Source organism: Brassica napus, chromosome C8 (assembly GCF_020379485.1).
Source record: "Brassica napus cultivar Da-Ae chromosome C8, Da-Ae, whole genome shotgun sequence".
NCBI classification, from domain to species: domain Eukaryota; kingdom Viridiplantae; phylum Streptophyta; class Magnoliopsida; order Brassicales; family Brassicaceae; genus Brassica; species Brassica napus.
Window position 1 is genome coordinate 44166282 of NC_063451.1, and position 19612 is coordinate 44185893.

Consider the following 19612-nt stretch of genomic DNA (forward strand, 5'->3'; position numbering starts at 1 on the left):
AAATAACAAAAATAAAATCTCCGATTACAATTCTCACGAAAATCATGGAATAATCAGAGATTTTATTTAAAGTATTTTAAAATGTTATATCTAATTAATATTACATTTTTGGTTTTTATGTATATATATATATATATGTTTTAGATAATGAAAACTGTTTCTCAATAGCAGAGTGGTTAATGTTTCGTTGGTTTACCAACCAGTGACGGGTTTGAATCCCATTTCAAACGTCTACTTAATTTTACTGATTTACATTAAGTAACGGCAAAAATGTAATTTTGCCTACTTTCCTTTTTACAGATCTATTTTTTCACGAGCGTTTTGATTTTCAACTCCGTTTCCGCCGATTTAATCACTTTTTTTTTCTTTTTTTTTGTCACAATCCGATTTAATCACTTAATCAACTGTAATTAGCATCTAAATGGCAAAGCATATGTTTATAACACGTTTTCGAGCCAAATATCAACAAAATTTCACGTTTTTTTTAACCCGCATTTTTTCCGATTTGATCAAAATCGTGACGGCACCCCTCTTTGAGCGTATAGGGTTGATTATGTGATTTGAACATGGAGTTTACCTATCATTTTAATATGCGAATTAATTAAAAAAAATTCTATTTAAATGTATCTACTTCAGAAACACAATTCACGAGATACAAGACTGAAATATTTTCAACTGTTTGTTATTTAATTTTTATGTTTGTTTGATTGAAATTAACTTTCATAAAATCTTGCTTATGGTATAGGTATATATATCATAAAAATTAGTTTGTTTAAATTGAATTATTTATATATTGTTTAAGGGCCCAATTTTTAAAATATCCGAGGACCGGCACTGGCCCTAGAAGAACTTGATTAAAAATGCTTTTGTCCTCTCTATCTGTGAAACTTTGAAGCTTGGATGGGATTTGTAATGACCCACTACTCCCACCACCTCCACTATACCCACTATCTCCACCATCTCCACCATCCCCACCACTCCCACCATCTCCACCATCTCCACCATCCCCAACTTCTTTAAAGAGAAAGAGAGAGAGAGAGAGAAAGAGAGAGAGAAAGAGAGAGAAAGCTCACATGAGCTCGTCGCCGGAGCAACCGTGTGCCGTGATCACGTTGAGCTCGTCACCACCGTTCGCTGCAGCTTAGAATCGCCGGAAACCGCCATACAGTTAAGCTTAGTTTCGTCCGTTTAGTAATTCGCCGATAACTCTCTAACCGTAGAGAATGTCGTGCATCCAAGACCATCATCGTGTTCCTCTCGTCGATACGAAGCCGTAGACACCAACCACGCCTCGAACGGAGCCCGGACGAAGCCGCACGCGCCTCCCGAAGATTCGCCTGCGCGAGCGCGTGAAACACACGCGCCGCCGCCGGAACACCGTTCTCCGCCGCAGCGCCGCCGCCGGACCACCGTTCTCCGCCGTCGCCGCCGGTGACCGACACCGGTGAATCGCCGGCGACTCGCCAACTCGGCCGAGTTGACCCGGTGAGTCAACTCGGTTGACTCGGTCAACCGGTGGTTTGACCGGTTTGAATTGATTTCAATTCGGTTAGGCTAAACCGGTCGGTTTAAATCAATTGGAAATCGGTTAGGATAAACCGGATTAATTAATTAAATAATTAATTAATTAATTAATTAAATAATTAATCTTTGACCAGCGGGTTGACTTTTCCGTAAATACCCGTTTTAAACCGTTCGAAAGGCGTTCTGACTCGAAATTTCGATCTGATTTCAGATTTGGAGTCCATTTGAGCAGCTGGAGTTCATATATACCACTTCTCTTCATTGCTAAGGTGAGGGCTATTCCGTTAAATCCCGAGCTAGTTTAGTACTACCATTATGGAAAGTTTAGTTTCGAAACATGATCCGTCTTTGTGAATCGAGTCTATTTGAGAGTCTTGCTTGTTCATTATTGATATTGATTGTTAACTGGAATTAGGATAATAGAGGATTCAACGATTGTGTGAAATGATTGATGCTAAGAACTGCTATATATATGTATATACATAGTTATGAGTAGGGACTATGTGATGAGGGCGTGAGTTCAGAGATGTCTGAGCTTCGACGCTACGGTGTGATATGGGCGTGAGTTCAGAGACGTTTGAGCTTCGACGCTACTGTTTGGGGCGTGGTGCAGAGACGTTTGCATTCGACGCTACGATGGGCGGGGGTACAGAGACAGACTGTACTAGCGACGCTTCGAGTATAAGTATATATCCGTATGAGGAGATGCGTGGTGCAGAGAGTAGATATGTATTATAAGCGCATGAGTTGTAACGGCTAGTCCTCTAGCCGAATATTGATTGTTATGTGTGGTGTAATAGGCACCGTGTTTGTTTCATGCTAGAGCTAGGCCTACATTTTAGTAGTGCTATGAACTCAGTCTGTGGTTTGCGGTTTAGCATCCCATACCTCGCTGGGCAACTCCCCTGTTGCTCACCCCTCCTTCTTTCCCCCTTTCAGGTGAGACCGACGAGCAAGAGTGATTATCGGACCGGTGCTATTGGGCTTTTGGGCTTCTATCGCTTTTACCGCTTTTATCTTTATCGGGTCTTTAGGCCTTTGGACTTTTATCGTTTATGTTATTCCTATTTCAGACTTTCGGTTTATGTCGTATTTTATATTTCGGATGTTATCGTTATCGGGCCTTTTGGCGTTATGCTATCGTATTGACTTTTATATTATGGTGGAAATTATTATTATTATTTGAGTTGTATTATTATTTTATTTCCGCTTTAATCTATTTATTATATTTCGAAAGTGACGGGTGTCACATTTTGGTATCAGAGCTATTTATTTATCGTAACATTTTATTATGTAAATCGGGGTGTCACAATTTGGTAACAGAGCGGGTTCCGTCCCGGGATGGCGATTTTTGGAGACCTGGTTTTATTCGGTTTTGACGGTTTTAAACGATTTCAAAATATTTTCGGGGATTTGGGAATTTAAAAAAAAAAAAAAATAAAAAAATAAAAAATAAAAAAATAAATAAATAGCACCTTTCCGTTCGGTATCACTCCTTTCTAATCCAATTGTTTTTTTGACTATGAGTTACTCATCGTCATCCGCTCTCTAGCTAACAGGATTTCGGCCATAGGTTTGACATATAGATGATGATGTCACAGTTGAACGGATTGCTCAGGTGTGTATCAGTTTCGTCAGCTTATGACATGAATTCGGGGACGAATTCCATATAAGTGGGGGAGAATTGTAATGACCCACTACTCCCACCACCTCCACTATACCCACTATCTCCACCATCTCCACCATCCCCACCACTCCCACCATCTCCACCATCTCCACCATCCCCAACTTCTTTAAAGAGAAAGAGAGAGAGAGAGAGAAAGAGAGAGAGAAAGAGAGAGAAAGCTCACATGAGCTCGTCGCCGGAGCAACCGTGTGCCGTGATCACGTTGAGCTCGTCACCACCGTTCGCTGCAGCTTAGAATCGCCGGAAACCGCCATACAGTTAAGCTTAGTTTCGTCCGTTTAGTAATTCGCCGATAACTCTCTAACCGTAGAGAATGTCGTGCATCCAAGACCATCATCGTGTTCCTCTCGTCGAGACGAAGCCGTAGACACCAACCACGCCTCGAACGGAGCCCGGACGAAGCCGCACGCGCCTCCCGAAGATTCGCCTGCGCGAGCGCGTGAAACACACGCGCCGCCGCCGGAACACCGTTCTCCGCCGCAGCGCCGCCGCCGGACCACCGTTCTCCGCCGCCGCTCCGCCGCGGCCGCCGCCGTAGCTCCGCCGTCGCCGCCGGTGACCGACACCGGTGAATCGCCGGCGACTCGCCAACTCGGCCGAGTTGACCCGGTGAGTCAACTCGGTTGACTCGGTCAACCGGTGGTTTGACCGGTTTGAATTGATTTCAATTCGGTTAGGCTAAACCGGTCGGTTTAAATCAATTGGAAATCGGTTAGGATAAACCGGATTAATTAATTAAATAATTAATTAATTAATTAATTAAATAATTAATCTTTGACCAGCGGGTTGACTTTTCCGTAAATACCCGTTTTAAACCGTTCGAAAGGCGTTCTGACTCGAAATTTCGATCTGATTTCAGATTTGGAGTCCATTTGAGCAGCTGGAGTTCATATATACCACTTCTCTTCATTGCTAAGGTGAGGGCTATTCCGTTAAATCCCGAGCTAGTTTAGTACTACCATTATGGAAAGTTTAGTTTCGAAACATGATCCGTCTTTGTGAATCGAGTCTATTTGAGAGTCTTGCTTGTTCATTATTGATATTGATTGTTAACTGGAATTAGGATAATAGAGGATTCAACGATTGTGTGAAATGATTGATGCTAAGAACTGCTATATATATGTATATACATAGTTATGAGTAGGGACTATGTGATGAGGGCGTGAGTTCAGAGATGTCTGAGCTTCGACGCTACGGTGTGATATGGGCGTGAGTTCAGAGACGTTTGAGCTTCGACGCTACTGTTTGGGGCGTGGTGCAGAGACGTTTGCATTCGACGCTACGATGGGCGGGGGTACAGAGACAGACTGTACTAGCGACGCTTCGAGTATAAGTATATATCCGTATGAGGAGATGCGTGGTGCAGAGAGTAGATATGTATTATAAGCGCATGAGTTGTAACGGCTAGTCCTCTAGCCGAATATTGATTGTTATGTGTGGTGTAATAGGCACCGTGTTTGTTTCATGCTAGAGCTAGGCCTACATTTTAGTAGTGCTATGAACTCAGTCTGTGGTTTGCGGTTTAGCATCCCATACCTCGCTGGGCAACTCCCCTGTTGCTCACCCCTCCTTCTTTCCCCCTTTCAGGTGAGACCGACGAGCAAGAGTGATTATCGGACCGGTGCTATTGGGCTTTTGGGCTTCTATCGCTTTTACCGCTTTTATCTTTATCGGGTCTTTAGGCCTTTGGACTTTTATCGTTTATGTTATTCCTATTTCAGACTTTCGGTTTATGTCGTATTTTATATTTCGGATGTTATCGTTATCGGGCCTTTTGGCGTTATGCTATCGTATTGACTTTTATATTATGGTGGAAATTATTATTATTATTTGAGTTGTATTATTATTTTATTTCCGCTTTAATCTATTTATTATATTTCGAAAGTGACGGGTGTCACATTTTGGTATCAGAGCTATTTATTTATCGTAACATTTTATTATGTAAATCGGGGTGTCACAGGATTGTTAATTGTTAAACCATAGTCTCCAAGTCCTAGTATCCTCCAAAACACACAAATATCTTACGCATATCTTTTCTATAAACCATATTGCCTATTACATATCACTGTATATATTCTTTAAGAGATTGAGAATTTATTAGTTTCCTTTTTTGTTTGATTCCCAGTTGTATCTAAGTTATAATTCATCCACTCAATAACACATCACGAAATTTCTAGACTGTTGTCATTTGTTCATTTACTGGTATGTATCACCTAAAAAAAGGATTTATTTGATCCTGTTAGCAAAAATGAACGGAAGAGACTGCGATTAGTGATTTTGAGATGTGGCAAGGTAAAAAACGCGATTCTTCCCTCGAGCGTTTGTAGCAGGCAGGCCGGGCGAGAAAAGGTGTGGCATCTTTGTAATTCTCGTGTTCGTGGTTGGACATAGCGATGTTAAAACGGGCTTACCCGCCCATTTACGTCCAAGCCCGTTTACGTCCAAACCCGTTTAATAGATGTCCATTTAAAACCCGTTTAAATCAGACCCGTTTAGAGCCCGTTTATGTGAAGCCCATTTAACACTAAACCCGTTTCAAACCCGTTTCAAGCCCGTTTACTTAAAAAAAAATGAACATGATCTATTTATATCATAGCTTATCTTTTCGATGAAACCTGTTAAATACCTGTCAAATAAAATATGAATCCAGAACCTTACATTGTTTTGCTTCAACTAAAAATTCAAAGTTTACAAATCACAGTCACAGCATAATTGAAAAATAAAGTTCACACTTCACACTAAGTGTCCATAAGTTACTCTTTTCCTTCTTGAACGTCTACCAGGATCTGTCCATGTTCAAAACATAACATATTATATATTTTCATCAAAAAAATTATAAACTGATGTAAAACAGAACCAGAAAACTATGTACCTTTGTTCCAGCAAACATATCAATCTTTTGATGTTGAAGACTCCACTCCATAATTACTTGCTTTCTTTCCAACATCTTCATTTTCATCAAAGAGATCTTCAATGGCACCTACAAAGTATAATATGAATTAGTTATAAGAAAATATAGTCATAAAATAAAACGGCCTTTTAGCATTACCTTTGTATTCAGCAAAACCGCGCAACCAATTCCTAGTGCAAAGAAGAGCTTGGACATTTTTAGGCAAGAGACGGTTTCGGTATGGAGTTAAAACCCGGGATCCAATGCTAAAGGCAGACTCTGAAGCTACTGTGGTGATCGGAATGCTGAGGATGTCACGTGCCATCGATGCTAAATCTCCAAATCGATGTTGGTTCTCTTTCCAATAATTCAAGACATCCAAATCCAAGTTAGCCCTTCTGTTCAGCCTTGGCTCTTCCAAATATATATCCAAATGTGTCTTTGGGTTGCCAACTCCACCTCCAATGCTCTTTTCCAACTCAAAAAAATCCTTCATTATGAACATTTATATCAGATAAACAATTTCAAGATAAAGCATGACTGAAATTATCTAAAATTATATTAAATTACTTACATTATCATAATCATCTTCAAGTGGAGATTCTGTGACAATCTCTTGTGGAGTTGGTGTGAGTGAAACACCTGAAGAACTTGTTTGAGACCGTTTCTGATAGTCTTTGTAGAGTGCAGACAAACTATCCTTGAGTTCTTTTATCTTTAAACTTGAAGTAGAGGGATCCAATTTCTTATAAGCAGCTTCAAGCATCTCAATCTTTATTCTTGGATCTAAAGCTGCTCCCATAGCCAAGATTACACTGTAACTTTTCCAGTATTTATCAAACTTAACTTGCATCTCTCTGGCCATTTCTCTCACTCCATCATCATCACATTCTGCATATCTCTTCAATAACAATTGTATCCTCCATACTTGTGTGAAGTAGACATTCGAAGTAGGATACTTTGAACCCGAAAAAGAAGTCGTGATAGCACTGAATGGCTTCAAAAGGTCACAGATTTTTGCCCCACGTTTCCACTCATCCTCTGTAGGCAACGTCTTATACTTTGGATCATACAACTCCATGCTAGCAAATGCAGCCTTAAACTTGAGAGCTCTGAAAAGCATCTCATATGTAGAGTTCCAGCGAGTAGGAACATCAAGTGACAACCCCAATCCACTTGTAATTCTTACTCTCTCTACACATGCCGCAAATGCTTCTTGTCTTTGTGGCGATGCTTTCACATATCTAACACTTTCTCGGATATTATGCAGAAGACTGTTCGCTAATGCTAAGCCACTTTTCACTATGAGGTTTAGAATATGAGCACAGCATCTCACATGTATGTGTTTACCATCAGACAACAAACCTCCATCGCTTCCACCAATCATCTGAAGCTTACCCTTGAGGATTCTCAGCATACTGTTGTTGTTGGTGGCATTGTCCAACGTCATCGAGAAAACCTTCTTCTCCAAACCCCATCCCTTCAATGACTCAAAAACCTTATTAGCTATTTCCTCACCAGTATGTGGAGACTTCATCTCACAAAATTCTAAGATCTTGCTGTGTAATCTCCAGCCATCATCAATATAATGTCCAGTTAAGCAGATATAACCCATGTTTTGAGGACGAGCTACCCATAAATCAGCGGTGAGACAAACCCTACCACGGTGCTTCACAAACAGCCCTTTCAACTTCTCTTTCTCTATTTCATATCTCCTATAAACATCAAGAGCAGCAGTCTGTCTACAGATATGTTGAACGTCAGGATTTAAATACCTATCTCTTTCTCTAACTTTCTCATATTCCACGTATCGAAATGGTAGATCATGGTAAATGATAGACTCAGTAACCATCTCACGATCTACCATATGATCATACACATGCTTATCTACCTTCTTAGGCATCTTAGAACAAAACTCTAAATGCCGTTTCAACTGATTTGTACCATGAGTCTTACCAACCACTAATTTTGAATCACAATGAATGCACTTAGCCCTTTCTTTTCCATCCTCTTCTACCCCCACTAGTACAAAATCTTTCCAAACAAGTGAAGTTTTTCGACGCTTACGTTGAGGTTTCGCTGCTTGTGTTGATGCAGTGGCTTGTGGTTCACACTGAACTTCTGCTTCTGCTTCTGTTTCTGCCATTTCTTCATCTATATCAAATTCAGCATCTTCATCATTCATGTCCATGTATTCACGTTGAGCTTCAAGAAGCGCCATTGTGTGCACAGTATCATAGTCCATCTCTGCAAAAAAAAAAAAAAACATATTTAATAATTAAAGAAACATATTTAATTATTAGTGGCTGCAAGGGACTATCAAAATTTGTCTACACAATGACTCTTTAGCTAACGAAAAACTTGACAAAACCAGTAGAAGCTAACTCACACGGTCACAGCGAAGAAGATGTTCATACAAAACATAGTTAATCATGTTGGTTATCGGTTCTGTTCTTGTTTCCATATACATATTGTAGTCAAATGATCACTCAGTGAAAAAAAGAATCACATACCACTTTTAATCTCAGCTTTGGTTGCAATTTTTGAGACTCCTTTGCATATGTTCGTGAAACCTGTTCACAAATCAAACCATTTTTAAACAAACCCACAAATTAATTGAAAGAACACTTATGAAATCAGTTTGAAACGAACCTGATTGTATGATACGAGGAAGACACGAGCTGGAGAGAGTGAAGAAGAAGAAGTAGCAGACACGAGAATCTCGTGACGAGATGAAAGGAGGCAAGGAGACACGGAGGTGAAGAACAACGACTCTAGAAGACAAATCAAAACCCTAGAAGCTTCGTGATTCGAATCAGAAACTCATTTGGAGCAGTTTGATCTTTCGTAAGGAGGCAAAGAGCCAAGGAGGTGAAGAAGGAGGAAGAACAACGACGATAGATTAGGTTGAAAAAGAGAAAAAAAAATTAAATGAATTTAATGGGCTGTCCAGTTATTTTTATCAAAACCCATTTATTAAATGGACACATGTGGACAAACCCGACGAAGCCCGTTTAATATTGTTAAGTAAATGGACTTTATATGGACACAAAAATTAAACGGGTTTGGACGTAAATGGGTAGGACAAGCCCATTTTAACATCCCTGGTTGGACATATCGATAAACTACAAAACATTTAAGAAACGACTATTATATTGATTTTAGAACTGTATAAAATCTCGTGAGAATCAAATCCACAAAGCAAAAGAAGAAAAAGAGATGTCAACTTTATGTTTTGTCAGCGTGTCGTCAAATCAAACAGAGGACTTGAGAAGAAGGAAACTTGAGAAGATGGAAACATCAAAACAACCAACACTCTCTCTTCTCACTCGCTAACCCTAGAGACAAAAGACACCGACTCTGATTTTGTTTAAAAATTAAAATATGGTTACTAGTTCCTCCTATCTTATCTGCTCCAATCAAGCTTCTCTGCACTCAGAGATCGCTCTTTCGAACAGCGTCGAAACCGTTCTGAAGAGAATCTACGGGAAACACAATCACCATCCGATAAAAGCCGAGACAAGACGGAGACTCTCTTCGATCCCACATGAACTGGCTTTGGAAACGCTCAGTAAAGTTTTCAATGTGGACTATGTTAAAGGAACCCTTGATGGGTTCATCAAATATATTCTTGACCAGACCGTTTCTTCTGTTTATGGCTCTCCGCTTCAGTGCTCAGGAGAGTCTCCTGTTCTGTCTCCAAGAACCCCAGGCAAAAAGTGTTGCAGGAAGGCCATTGTAGGAGCAGAGATGTCTCTTCTTGATTATGAAGTTCCTTCTCCCAAGTCTTTGAAACTAGAAGTTGAGGGAGGTTCTACTCTGCACGTTCCTCCTCAGGTCTTAGCTTTGAGTGAGCTTGAGTTTAAGAAGGCCTTTCTGCTGCTTAGTTATATTCCAGGGTATGTATGTTTAGGATGCAAGTTTTTACATCAGTGTTTAATCTCTTTTTCTCTTTTATTAAGTCACCTTTTTGATGTGTTATTTATTACAGGAAAAATCTGGGCCAAGTTAATATAACTGCTGAGGAGATCAGACAATGGAAGGATTTGTCTATGGTTGCATATGAAGCAGCGGTTTGGGACCGTTTGGGCCGGCATTCTTGTCCATCAACAGACCGTAGAGTGGGATCTCTTCTCTTCTATTTGTTGTGTGTGTGTGTGTGTTTTTTTTAAATGTCTGCATTCATATGGAGAGAGGCTTTTGTTTGTTGGAAACTTAACATTCTTTTGTTCTTCAGACTTTGTTGTTGAATTTTACTAACTGTTTCATCTTACATGCTTACTGTTTCCAGTCGCTTCAGTGGGATAGCGGGAACACGCATTATTACCAATGCCATGTTTCTCCCGACGGTAGTTACAGATTCAAGGTTCAAACAATTCTCCAGATATCTTTTTGTGTTGCTTATGTTTGTTTTGTTAGCAGGGCCGAATCTGAAAATTTGGGGACTATAAACATCTTTTTAAGAAACTTTTATAAAAAAAAAATTCCATAATTTGGGGCCTTATACACATGTAAAAAAGCTTTAAAAACTTTGGGAACCAAGGCAAATTGTTTCATTTGCTTGTTAGTTTCATATATGTTTTTCTTTGTTTTAACCCGCAAGGTATCTGAGTTCAAGATATACTTGAGAGGCCATTGCCATACTTTGTTTGCAAGTTGCTATCATATGAAGTCCTTGATTGTGACTTAACACGCTGTTTCTTATCGATGTACTGTGTTCATAGGGTCCTCTTATGGAGAACACTGGAACACACCTGCACAATGTTTTGGGTGATGAGAATGTTCTAACCGTCAAATTCGCTGACGTGCCAGGCGAGGCAACCTATTGTAACGACATATACTCTACCTACAAAGAGATTGCCAAGAAGGGTATCATGATTGGTTTACGCCGTTATCAGTTTTTTGGTGAGTTTCTTCTTTTTTTTTTTTTTCTCTTGATTAACAATCATTCATGTCATGGCAAGGTACTCTTGTTATACTTTTGCTTTGTGCTAAGAACTGCTTGTTTTTCACCTTTCATTTTTAAAATAGTTTTCAAAGATGGAGGAAAAGAAGAGAAGAAGAAAGATTTTTCTGGAAAGGGAGTGAAGTGTTACTTCATACGCACGGACTCTACAGCTTCGAATGATATGGGACAACCCTATATCTTCTCTGGGAAGTCAATTCATGAAGCACGTATGCATTTTATGCATGTGCATACATTGCCAACTTTGGCCAAATATATGGCAAGGTAGTCTACTAACTCATCTTTAAAATCTTCTAGAGATGTTCTTCATTGTAATCAGAGTCACTTTTCTTTGGTTGATGCTTCTTCAGGTTTTCTTTAATCCTGTCAAAGACAAGGAAACTTGAAGTTGACACAAATGGGATTGCCTTTCAGCAAATTGATGATATACACTGCCGTGTAACTTTCCTTTAACTCATGTTCCCTTCAAGAACTTCGTTGCTTTCGCTATATGTTTTATTGACCTTTTTTCCCCTCGCTCTTCCAACTTTTAGGATCAAAACAATAATGATGTTCTTGATAAGAACCAGAAGCCTTGTATACATTCAGATGGAACTGGCTACATCTCTGAGGACCTTGCTCGGATGTGTCCTACTGATATTTTTAAAGGGAAACGTGTCAGAAGCGACAATATGCAGGTCTTTTGTTCTACTCTCACGAAAGTTTTTAGTTGGCTTCTGTTCACACTAGTTCTCTAACCATGTTTTTTTCTAAATAAATCACAGGCACCTACTTATGGCAAAGAGCCGGTATGTTGTTCATTTTTAAGTTTTTATCTCAATTCTGTATCACTTAACACAAAAGTAGTAACAGTTTTTTTTTTACCGAACAGCCTCTGCTGATACAGTTTCGGATGTTTCATTATGGCTATGCTGTTAAGGGGACTTTTCTCTTGAACAAGAAAGTAAGTAGACTCTCTTTTATGTCAGAAATTCAAGCTTAAAAGCTATCCCTAAAACTTTTTTCTCCATTATTTTGGGCAGCTTCCTCCTTGGACCGTCCAGGTTCGACCTTCTATGGTCAAGGTGTCTGAAGATCCAGCCTTGTCTAATTTTAGCACCTTCAACTCCCTGGAGGTTGTCACAACAAGGTTACTCTCTCGAGGATGTTTTGTTATAAGGTGAACTTCTCACTGTATATTCTTATTTGGTTGTTTCCATTTTTCTAGTAATCCACCAAGAAGAACGAAGCTATCAAGAAACTTGGTTGCGCTACTGAGCTATGGAGGTGTCCCTGATGAATTCTTTTTGGATATCTTGCGCAACACGCTGGAAGAGTCCAAAACCGTATTTGACAACAAACGTGCTGCCGTTAGAGGTTAAAAAGTTTGCTATTTTGGAGCTGTTTATGTGCAGAATCAGTTAATGTAGTAAAGTTAACCTGTTTGTGCGCAGCTGCTCGTAATTATGGGGATATGGACGAGTATAATGCTTTGCAAATGATCATGTCTGGTATACCACTTGATGAACCACACTTGAAGGATCATCTCTCTATTCTTCTAAACACAGAGAAGAATGATCTCAAAGCAGGAAAGCTTCTTGTTACCGAATCATACTATCTCATGGGCACAGTAGATCCCACCGGAAAGCTCAAGCAAAATGAAGTCTGCGTCATCCTGTATGCTACCCACTTTGAGTGCACATGCTTCCTTCTCCTCTAGATGCAGCTTTTAATTGCTTCAATGTTTTTTTTTTGTAGGGAGTCGGGTCAAATTTCAGGGGATGTACTAGTTTACAGGAACCCTGGACTACATTTTGGAGACATACATGTACTGAAGGCTACATATGTTAAGGCCTTGGAAGAGTATGTAGGAAACTCCAAGTATGGTGTGTTCTTCCCTCAGAAAGGTCCAAGATCTTTGGGGGATGAGATTGCTGGTGGTGACTTTGATGGCGACATGTATTTCATATCCAGAAATCCCAAGGTAACCAACTGCTCCATCTTTGAAAGTAAATCACCTGACTTTTATGAACTGTCGATGTTTCTTGTTTAGCTACTAGAACACTACAAACCAAGTGAACCATGGGTGAGCTCTTCTCCTCCTAGTAAAACTTATAGTGGTAGAAAGCCAAGTGAACTCTCACCAGAAATGTTGGAAGAAGAGCTTTTCAGAATGTTTTTGAAGGCAAGATTTCATTCCAGGTACACAGTTTCATTTTTGGCCATGGTTCTAAAAGACGGCATATCAGTCATATCCGAAAATTGATTTTTTTAAATCTGATTTATATAATTTAGATCGGTTTAAATTCTAATTCGGCTTTAAACTATCTAAATTAGTCTAAATCCGAGTAATAATTAATGTTAGTAAAAATTCACAATTTTTTTTAATTTCTTTTGTTTTATGTATCTGATTTTGATAATTCATCAAAATAATTTTATAATTAAAGCAAAAAACTAAAATATCAATATATATATATATATAATAAATCAATAATTCGTTAATGTCATGTTCCGAATAATTCGGCTAGTCGCTAGTCTCCTCTATAAAGCGCCTAGTTACCGCCTAACGATTTTTTGAACATTGTTCTTGGCAAACTCAGTTTTGTGTTGAGTTTTATATCTTATGGTTAATACATGTCTTGTCTTCTTGGGTTTACAGCAACGTTATAGGGGCAGCTGCAGATAGCTGGCTAAGGATAATGGACCAATTCCTCACGTTAGGAGATGATAGAGTTAAGGAAACAGCCGAAAGGAAGAGCAAAATGGTGAAGACTATGCTAAAGGCTATTGATATATACTATGATGCTCTTGATGCACCAAAAAACGGGGCTAAGGTCGATCTCCCGTTAGACTTGAAGTTCGACAGTTTTCCACATTACATGGAGCGTAAAAACAAGAACAACTTCAAGTCCACTTCTATCCTTGGATTAATCTATGACACTGTAGTATCTCAGAATGAAGAGGAACCCCCTACATGTGGTAAAGGATCTATCTATCTTCTTGTTACTCTATTAATAATCAAGAACCTTGACGAATAAGTTTATTTTTAATGTTTTAAACTGTCTGTTAAAAATTTCAGAAATCAAGAAACTCCAGTGTTTTGAAGATGAACTGGTCCCTGAGTTTTACATGGAGAAATGTAGTCGCTGGTACCTGGAATACAAAACTGAAATGAGCCAGGCGATGGATGAGAATAATAAGAAGGAATCAGCTAGTGAGGTCATCCTGAAATACAAGCATGTAAGTGTAGTCAACAAGAATCGATTACTAATGCTACTATATATAAAGGAACTCATTGGTGGAATGTGTCAGGAGTTCTATGGTGCGGCAGGGTTTGAAGAAAGCAAGAAAAGCCTTGAAGAGCTCTACCTTCAAGCATTGGTACTGTACAACATCGTCTACGATTATGCCATCATAAAGAACAAAGTTCGTTCTTGCGGGTTTGTCTGGAAGGTTGCAGGACCGGTCTTGTGCAAATTGTACCTTAAGAAAGCGGAGGAGAAGTCAATCCCTTGTTCAGTTTCTGTGCTCAAAGAGCTTTGGGGTTGAACATTGTTTACTGCTCTGTTCTGATTGGCTAATAGGGTGCGTGTTAGGCAAGTATCTTATTTAAGTAACCTAACTTGTAGACTAAGCTATATGGTGGTAATGCCTTTGGTTTTAGTTCTAATCTTAGATTTTTCCTCGGGTGTACTGATAATTTCGTGTGTGTATTTGCCTGTGGGATAAAAATAATAATGTTAAATAAGACTAAGTTTGTATTCTTTTCGACTTGTGGAGAGTCCTATACGTCCTCAAGCTCCATGACCTTGTGGAGTTCAGTGTGTGACTCGAAATAATAATGCAATTTCTCATGTTAGCCTTGTGTATCTTGCCCTATTAATACTACAAAGATCAACTTATCTGTTCTATGCTTTTGCATTTTGGCTCGATCCCCTTTATCTAGATCAATTTACTTAGATGTACAATGTATTATAAGCAAAAACAGCTTGAACTTCAAACTTTAAGCCTTGAAGGATGCAACAAACCGAAAAAAATCAATAAATTAAAATTTTCGCAGAGGGGAATAGTAATACCTTTCTTTTTCACCAATAAACATTTTGTACCCAAAGAAAAAGAAAAAAACAAACATAAGACCAAATCTTCCCCTCCCCTTCCTCTGCTGGAAAAAGAATCACAAAACATATCAAAGAATCAATGATAACTTTGCTTCTCTACTGTATTAAACAAAACAGAACTTTTTAAACATCAAACTTCTTTGGTTGTCGCCAGTGAGCAAAATTTCTTCCCAATGAGCTTAAGAAGGAAGCTTTCTGTGGAGCTCCCTTCTTACCATACAAGTGTTTCCCTCCTAAATCAGTCTTTGCTGGTACCATATCATTCCTTCTCTCAATCTGTTAATCACATCACATCGCAAGAAACATTCTCAAACAACACATTTTCAAGATCAGCAGAAACACTACTTAATAAGACACACACTTGACTAACCTTGAAAACCTTTCCATTTCTCAAGTGGTATCTAATTCCAGACCAGTTTATGGATTGAGAAAAGTGAGAACGGAACGCTGAGATCGGGTATAGAAAGTTGTCCACTAGCATTGCTATGAATATCTGCAAACAAAATTTTCCAACAAAAATCAAAACCGAGAAACCTTCTTCTACACATTACTATCAATAGAGGGGGGTTGAAAGAACGTACAAGTCCCCAGTTGTAAGGTGCAAGAGAGAGACGGGGAGCCTCGGGGGATAAAAGATTGCATAGCGTCACTTCTCGTCTTGTCAAATTCCACATTGAAAGAAGTTCGATGAAGGTGCAGATCGCCAACAGTATGACAAGAGACATACCTGCATAGAAGAACCCCATCCTTCTAGGTCAGTATAGAAAAGCATACAATCCTACTAAATAAGGGGAAAAGTATGCTATGCTCACCACCAGAAGCGACGGTGGTTTCTTGGAGGTGATGATAGCCCTTGATGTAGATTCTTAAAGCTGATGTGATGTGGATGACAGCCATAACGTATGGTGCAACAAAACCCCATGATAGATAACAGTGGACGGCAAACAAAACCTTGTTCATTATCCAGTTAACGTTGGATATGTAAGACTCTAGCACAAAGGTTTGCTTTCTCAAGTAGTTCCAGTACCTAACAAAATAGGGAGGAAGAATGGTTTAGACATCCAAAAATTTCGTTACATTTTGGAGGATTCAAACAAAAGAGTATGTACCGTCCAAAACTTAGATCACTTGCAAGAGGATGAGGGAAAACAGCAACAGGAGGAGATGTAATGAGCCTCTTGTGAGCACCTGGAGTAAAGAAGAAACTATCAACTACAACTACACATACAATAGGCATCATATCAGGAGCAAAATGTTACCTGCTAGAGAGGCAAGTGTCATATCATCTGAGTATCCACCATCACGTAAGCCAGAGACAACACCATAGCGATCTTGTCTGAAATCATCAGCGTGCATCTACAAAATAGTTGTAGATAATCACCAAAATTAGAATGTATCACAGAGAAAAAAACAGAAGAAACATTTATCTATCATATGCTAATTTACATACCATCATGCACCCTCCCCACAAAAAGAATGTTCTCCCACCAGTCGCAAATCCCATTGAGCAAGGCTGTAAAAGAGAACATGCTAATATTAGCTCAAACATGGGAGAAATAGAAACGGAACTACATTCTATACAAAACAGAACTGAAGGGAAGACAGATGTCACTGTACCATGTGGTACTCATAGATGCAATAACTTCCAAGAGTTCCAGAGGGCAAGTCTAGAGGATACCCAGTTTGAATAAATATCTGCAACAGATCACCATTTCTGTTAAATAATTTCAACAGACGGAAAAATAACTAAAGGCCTATTACCATTGGCTATGTCTTTGATACATATAAGAAAAAAAACAGCAAGAGGGGTAAATTCAAAAAAAGCAAATTAATTCAAGAAGTATATAGTTAGGGTAGCCACCTCTGGATTTTTCTCCATCTCAGCGGTGAGAGCTCCAACAGTTCCAGGATGCAGTCTAACATCATCGTCCAGAAATAACACATATTTGGTATCTTTATGTATTTTCTCAGCTCCAATCTTCACCAAAAAGGCAGAAACCAGATAAGAAAAAAAGAAAGCCAATAAATGAACAACATACATAACTGATAAATTAGCTGATCATATACATACCAACTGATTATGAATTTTCTGGCTGCAAGTCGTTGCTAAACCAGCAACAACAACCTTAGCTTCAACATGATCCTGCCCACATTTTACGCATCAATAATGAGCAAAGAACAGAACTTTCACTGGTTTCCTGTAGATAACAAACAATATGTTGAAACGTGTGTGTACCTGATACATAGATAAGAGACGGGAAACAGCATGATAAGCAGGGTCTTCAGTACTTTCTACAACAAATAGGAACTCCAATGGTCCACCATAGAGAGAGGTAATCTACACAAAACACACACCAATCAAGACACTTGTCCAGCAAAGAAGAGGAAGAGAAAATGATAGGAGACTAAACCTGACTTCTCCAGTTGTGCAGATTGTGTTCTCCAAAACCTTTGAGAGGCATGATAACGGAGACTCTGGGAAGTTTAGCCTGCCTAGAGTGCTCGAGCTCGTCGATATCTTGATAGAGGAAGGCAAAGCTGTTGCCAGCTTTCACGCTGTTTTTGATTCTCTTAACCTCTCGGTTCCTTGATAAAACAAACAGTTTCAGAAATAAAGAAAACAGAGGCGGAGGATTGTAATTTGAAGAAGTACCTGACGTATGCAGCCATCAACCAGCCAAGAGCAAGGAGTAAGCATATAACACATCCCTAAGATGAGAGGAGGCATTTCAAGAAACAGTAAAAAAATCATATCTTGATGATTAAAAAAAAAATAAAGACTTCATCTTTTTCAATTTCTTCTTATCTAAGCTTCGATCAGAGGAATGAGAACAAGAAGCTGACCTGGATCTGAAGGAAGACGGCGAAAGGGGAGCAGAAGGCTCTGCTGAGAGAGAAAAGAATCGCATCCATCGAGTCCAATGTTGACATTATGATTGTTCCCCCCCCTGCTCTTCTCTTCTTCCTCGCGAAGACGATGATTAAGAAGAAGAAGAAGAAGAAGCAAGGAAACGATGGAGGAGGGAAATGAGGAACCCTAGATTTTGAGATTCGTCTCTCTCAATGTCTCTTTCTCTCTCACACAAACACACATGAGGGGAACTAAATTAGAGTCGTGAAATTTGGGAGGTGGTGGCCATCGACGGAGCAGCGAGAATCCAGAGAGGAAACTAATTTTTCAAATATGGTTTCACCACTCAATCATCGACACATCCCCTTTTTTTATTCCAAAATTAAACATTTACTATTTTAATTTTAATATTTTCTTCTATAAGAATTAAAAATTTTAATTCAGATTTATCACTCTACATTTTCTTTTTCATTTTTAGCAATACTTATTAAGAAGGTTTTCTTCCTGGCCTCAGCTTAATAAAGAAATATATTCTGCCAAATGTATAATCTTAGTAATTAAGACTTACCACTATCTACATTCTTTTTGAGAGCACTGTTTACTTAAATAAGAATGTTTTCTTCCTGTCCTCAACTTAATAAAAAAAAATTATTTTGCCAAAGTAACATAAGTAAGGAAAGATATTACTTTTAACAAAAAACAAGGAAAGATATTCTTTTTACGCGTTTATAAAAATATCATTAGTGTGTGCACATTGCAATTTTTGTTTCTCATCCACTGAGCCAAACCGTTTGGAATCCGCGTGAAAATAAAGCCTTTGTATGTATAATTTTCTTTGTATATCATAGAGAAAAACTCAACATTAATGATATCGCTTATTTTTTGGATAGCCGCGTCAGAATACTTTTCTCGTAACCTCTTTGAAGTTTTACTTTCTAGCGCAGGATTGTTCTCAGAGTTCGTCTACAAATATTTGGTATTTTAATATAAAGTAAATTTGGCGGCAAAGATGCCAGAATGTTATGCCGAATCTCTCAAGGAGAGGGGACCATCATGTTCTCCTTTTCAAACAGAGAGTATCACCAGTGGTGACAGCTTAGATACATGTGTATTTAAAAAAAAAATCTTTATATTATACGTGACAACCCAATATCATTTCGTATATATTTATTTTGTAGTTTGTTACTCATAAGACCAAATCATTGATCTCATTTGCGAATTTAATATTCGTATAAGTATATCCTATGCATCTTCTTCTTTAATGTGACTATATAAATGTATATATATGATTTTGTTCCCTTGCTATGTTTTTCAAATCAAAATTTGGTGAGAAACCTAGATGGCTTAATGTGAACCATGATATTTAGGAGTATCTTTTGATTCATACCAAGTTCCTTCTCTCCAATCCAAATCATCTAGTCTCTTATGTGGAACTTTGTCTCAAATGTATGCTTTCTCAATTGCAAGATTATTGTCTAGCAATAGTAAACTCTTGTTACTTTTAGTTTTGATGCATCAAATTTATTAAAAAACCAAACTAGATTAGATGCGCTTCTCGTTAGATGAGCTCATTGGGATGCTAAGTTTTTTTTTCTTT

The 19612-nt window shown here is 38.7% G+C and overlaps 2 protein-coding genes and 1 long non-coding RNA gene across 4 annotated transcripts; 2 read left to right on the forward strand and 1 right to left on the reverse strand.

Moving 5' to 3' along the window:
• The first annotated feature begins 758 nt into the window (after positions 1–758).
• On the forward strand, positions 759–5062 carry LOC125591252. Its single transcript, XR_007327213.1, has 5 exons — positions 759–1485; positions 1736–1793; positions 2464–3468; positions 4071–4128; positions 4799–5062. It is a non-coding gene; the product is annotated as an uncharacterized LOC125591252 (long non-coding RNA).
• A 4281-nt stretch (positions 5063–9343) lies between these two features.
• Positions 9344–14809, forward strand: LOC106368929 (probable RNA-dependent RNA polymerase 5). 2 transcript variants are annotated; one of them, XM_013809003.3, is made up of 17 exons: positions 9344–10000; positions 10093–10222; positions 10393–10467; positions 10826–11006; positions 11133–11331; positions 11418–11505; positions 11601–11744; positions 11832–11855; positions 11939–12010; positions 12090–12196; positions 12275–12423; positions 12501–12723; positions 12805–13030; positions 13100–13248; positions 13706–14025; positions 14126–14286; positions 14359–14809. In XM_013809003.3, exons 1-17 carry the CDS (start codon positions 9486–9488, stop codon positions 14593–14595), a joined length of 3000 nt encoding a protein of 999 aa, XP_013664457.1. In that variant the 5' UTR covers positions 9344–9485; the 3' UTR covers positions 14596–14809. The 2 variants fall into 2 exon arrangements, with proteins under 2 accessions (XP_013664457.1, XP_048621074.1); XM_048765117.1 differs by having other exon boundaries at positions 14126–14809.
• Positions 14810–15071: 262 nt separating this feature from the next.
• Positions 15072–18671, reverse strand: BNAC08G36500D. Its single transcript, XM_013809005.3, has 14 exons — positions 18009–18671; positions 17818–17873; positions 17576–17750; positions 17401–17502; positions 17236–17307; positions 17026–17142; positions 16782–16859; positions 16615–16677; positions 16424–16520; positions 16274–16352; positions 15977–16191; positions 15746–15891; positions 15535–15657; positions 15072–15440 (listed from the first exon to the last, which is right to left on the reverse strand). The coding sequence occupies exons 1-14, from the start codon at positions 18093–18095 to the stop codon at positions 15288–15290; spliced, it is 1563 nt and encodes a 520-aa protein (XP_013664459.1). The 5' UTR covers positions 18096–18671; the 3' UTR covers positions 15072–15287.
• Positions 18672–19612: the final 941 nt, after the last annotated feature.